Here is a 2,909-nt window from a genome sequence, read left to right on the forward strand (position 1 = left end):
TCGAGGGAAAATTAGCTAGGGATTTTCCCTCGATAATTTTCCGAGGTAATCAAAGAAATTTTAGTAGTGGGACATGCTATGGACACAAGTATATTTTAATTTCCAGAATTAGAAACGCGTTGCTACTCTTTCAAAAACTCTTGTGGTGAGGAGAAATCCCTCAGCCGATCTCCGTATAGATTGCACATCTCGGATCCCGAACATGCAGAAGCCATAATAACTTCAGGGACATGAGAAATTTTCCGATGATTCTTCTTTTCCTCATCTTTTGTCAAGTTCTTGATGAACTCATCAGACATGTCGAAGAATTCTAGCACTTTGAGCTTGGTCAGGAATTCGATTCCTGTTATAAGCTTCTCCAGTGCCTTACACCGATCAATGAGCATATTTTCAAGGCAGGGCGTGGTTCCTTCATCGAATTTCATGCATCTCAGGTGTTTGGAATCTCTGAGTCACAGGCTCCGGAGCTGAACATGAAACCTTTGGCTTTGAAGCACAATGTTGTCCCACTGTAAACGTCAACCAATTCGAGTTGTACAAGGTTCGGAAGACTATGAAGGGGCATCAGCGGGTTGTGTTCAAGCTTGCTCCATCTGAGGTGAAGTATCGAGAGGCTGTGAAGGGAAACGATCCAGTGAGGAAGGGCCTCCAACTTTCCGTTCAAGTATGCCCTTTGGAGTAACTTTGGGGGAGAAGTGAGATGTTCGAGATCCAACATCTCATTATTGTGGACCGTAGTTAAAGACGAAGCTTGCAGATTGGTCGGAGATTTGCTATCGCGGAACACAAATCGTTCCTGTCTTCTTTCCTCAGTTTCAGGATTCCAAGCCTGCTCAGTTGGGTCAACTCTCCCAGATCTTTGATCATGCCGTAATTTTCTCTGTTGTCTGCTTCTATGTAACAGAGTTTCTGTAAGGAGCTCCTATTCCCGAAAGGCTCTTGAAGCCATGCTTAAGGAACATTAGGTCACGTGTCTGCTCATAGCGATCCACCAGGATATGGCTAAGCTTTTGGAGCTTCAGAACCTCTGGGGGTAACATCGAAACATTGGTATGTTTAAGATCCAAAGTTTGTAAGTTCTGGAGTTTGGATATCGAGTTCGGTATCACTTTCACCTCAGTGTGCCTAAAGCTTAGGTACGTTAGGTAACAACAATCAACATATTTGAAGGGGAAACCTAGTCAAAGGGGCGCCTTCCAAGTCTAGGATGCCGAGGAGTCTGACCTGGCCAGCAAGAAGGCTAATCTTGAACGGCCTCTCTACTTCAAACATGTAAAGAGAACGTAGTTGAGAAAGCAACCTGTTCTGTGGATTTATTTCTGATATGCTTGTGTTTTGGATTGAGAGACGGTGAACTCTTTCTGGCCACACATCACCTTGGTGTATGACTTTCGCAAAGAAGCTTTGATCTCTTGATTTAGAAATGATGATTTCCCACAGAAAACTATGGATCCGGCACATCTTGATTCTTCTGTCGCTTGTAGTTTCAACCACTTGCAGTAGGCTTCTGCTTATGAGATCATTGAAGTAGTCCTCTGCCACTTCTTCGAGTGTCTTCCCCTCTTTCCATTCTACAAATCCTTCAGCTACCCATAATCTGATCAGTCTCTCGTGCCTGATTGGCCAGCCTTCAGGAAACACGCTCAAGAGCAAGAAGTATGACTTTAGGTAGTAAGGCAAGTCAGTACACCTGAGCGACATTACTTTCTTAAGATTTTCAAGCCTGTCATTACCATCTATTTCTGCTCCAAGGCTTCTACAAACAACACCCCAATCATTGATCCGATGCTCGTCTTTCGTGGCCAATATGCCACTTATGTCCACAAAAGCAAGAGGAAACCCCTCAACACTTTCTTAAGATACCCTTACATATATCCTCCAGGTGTGATGGTCATGAGTCTCTCTGAAATGTTTTCTGGCAGAAGAGCTTCCAGGACTGCTTAATAGTTGACGGCTTCACGTGGAAGACTCCCCCTTGAAACCCTTTTGGGCAGTGCCTACTAGGTCGGCGTTCTAGTTGTGATCATAACTAGACTGATATATTATTATTCGGCAGCACATGCTTAATTGTGCTCCACTCCCTCATGCCCTAGACGTCATCAAGAACGACCAGATATGGCCTTGTCTGAAGCATGTCCCTGATGTTTGTTCAAGCTGTTGTCTGTTCATAATGTTCGTGTCCGCTCCAGGAGGCAAAGGTTTCTCAGTCACCCGCATGATCTGTAAAAGCAGCTCCTCGAGAAGGACTTTGAAATTGAAGGACCTCGAGAGAGTGATCCATTCCGAGACGGCAAAATGTTTCTTCACAGTCGGGTCCTCAAAGACCTGCTTGACCAAAGTAGTCTTCCCGAGCCCTCCCATTCCTATCACTGAGACAACTTTCATCTTGGTGTCTCCCTCCACGAGCCACCCTACATGTTTCTTCTTGGGCTCCTCAATGCCTATGAGATCAGATTCATCCAATGAGAGTCCATCCCCTCGGCGGTCTTGACAACTTCCGTCCCTGTTCCCATCCGAGTGCCTGCCTTATTCGGCCAGACTGAATTTGGTGCTCAAACTCTGGTGGCCCTCGCATAATGCGCGGGCAAGAAGACTAGTTTGTTCTCCATTCAAGTTATGAAAGGCTTCCACACATAGACTCCTTGGGTAAACCCTCAACTCACAGTTGGTTGATTCTTCGCATCCCCTACATTGATATTCACATTAATATTTACATTAATTTTTTATTTTTCAAAATATTATCTAATATTTTCTTTTTCTTAAAAATCCAAAGATTTTCCTAATACCACCATCATTCACCGAAATCTCCCCAGTCCCAAGAAATATCGTCCCCTAATCTCATTTGTGTCACTTGCACCATCTCTCTTTCCTCATTCCCAATTATTTATGATAGACTATTATTATGAATA

The 2,909-nt window shown here is 44.1% G+C and overlaps 1 protein-coding gene across 1 annotated transcript; it reads right to left on the reverse strand.

Annotated features, from left to right (window-relative positions):
• Positions 1-430: 430 nt before the first annotated feature.
• Positions 431-2,683, reverse strand: LOC116204124 (disease resistance protein RPM1-like). Its single transcript, XM_031536204.1, has 4 exons — positions 2,664-2,683; positions 2,111-2,521; positions 1,225-1,813; positions 431-922 (listed from the first exon to the last, which is right to left on the reverse strand). Exons 1-4 carry the CDS (start codon positions 2,681-2,683, stop codon positions 431-433), a joined length of 1,512 nt encoding a protein of 503 aa, XP_031392064.1.
• Positions 2,684-2,909: the final 226 nt, after the last annotated feature.

The sequence above is a fragment of the Punica granatum genome, chromosome 4 (genome assembly GCF_007655135.1).
Source record: "Punica granatum isolate Tunisia-2019 chromosome 4, ASM765513v2, whole genome shotgun sequence".
NCBI classification, from domain to species: domain Eukaryota; kingdom Viridiplantae; phylum Streptophyta; class Magnoliopsida; order Myrtales; family Lythraceae; genus Punica; species Punica granatum.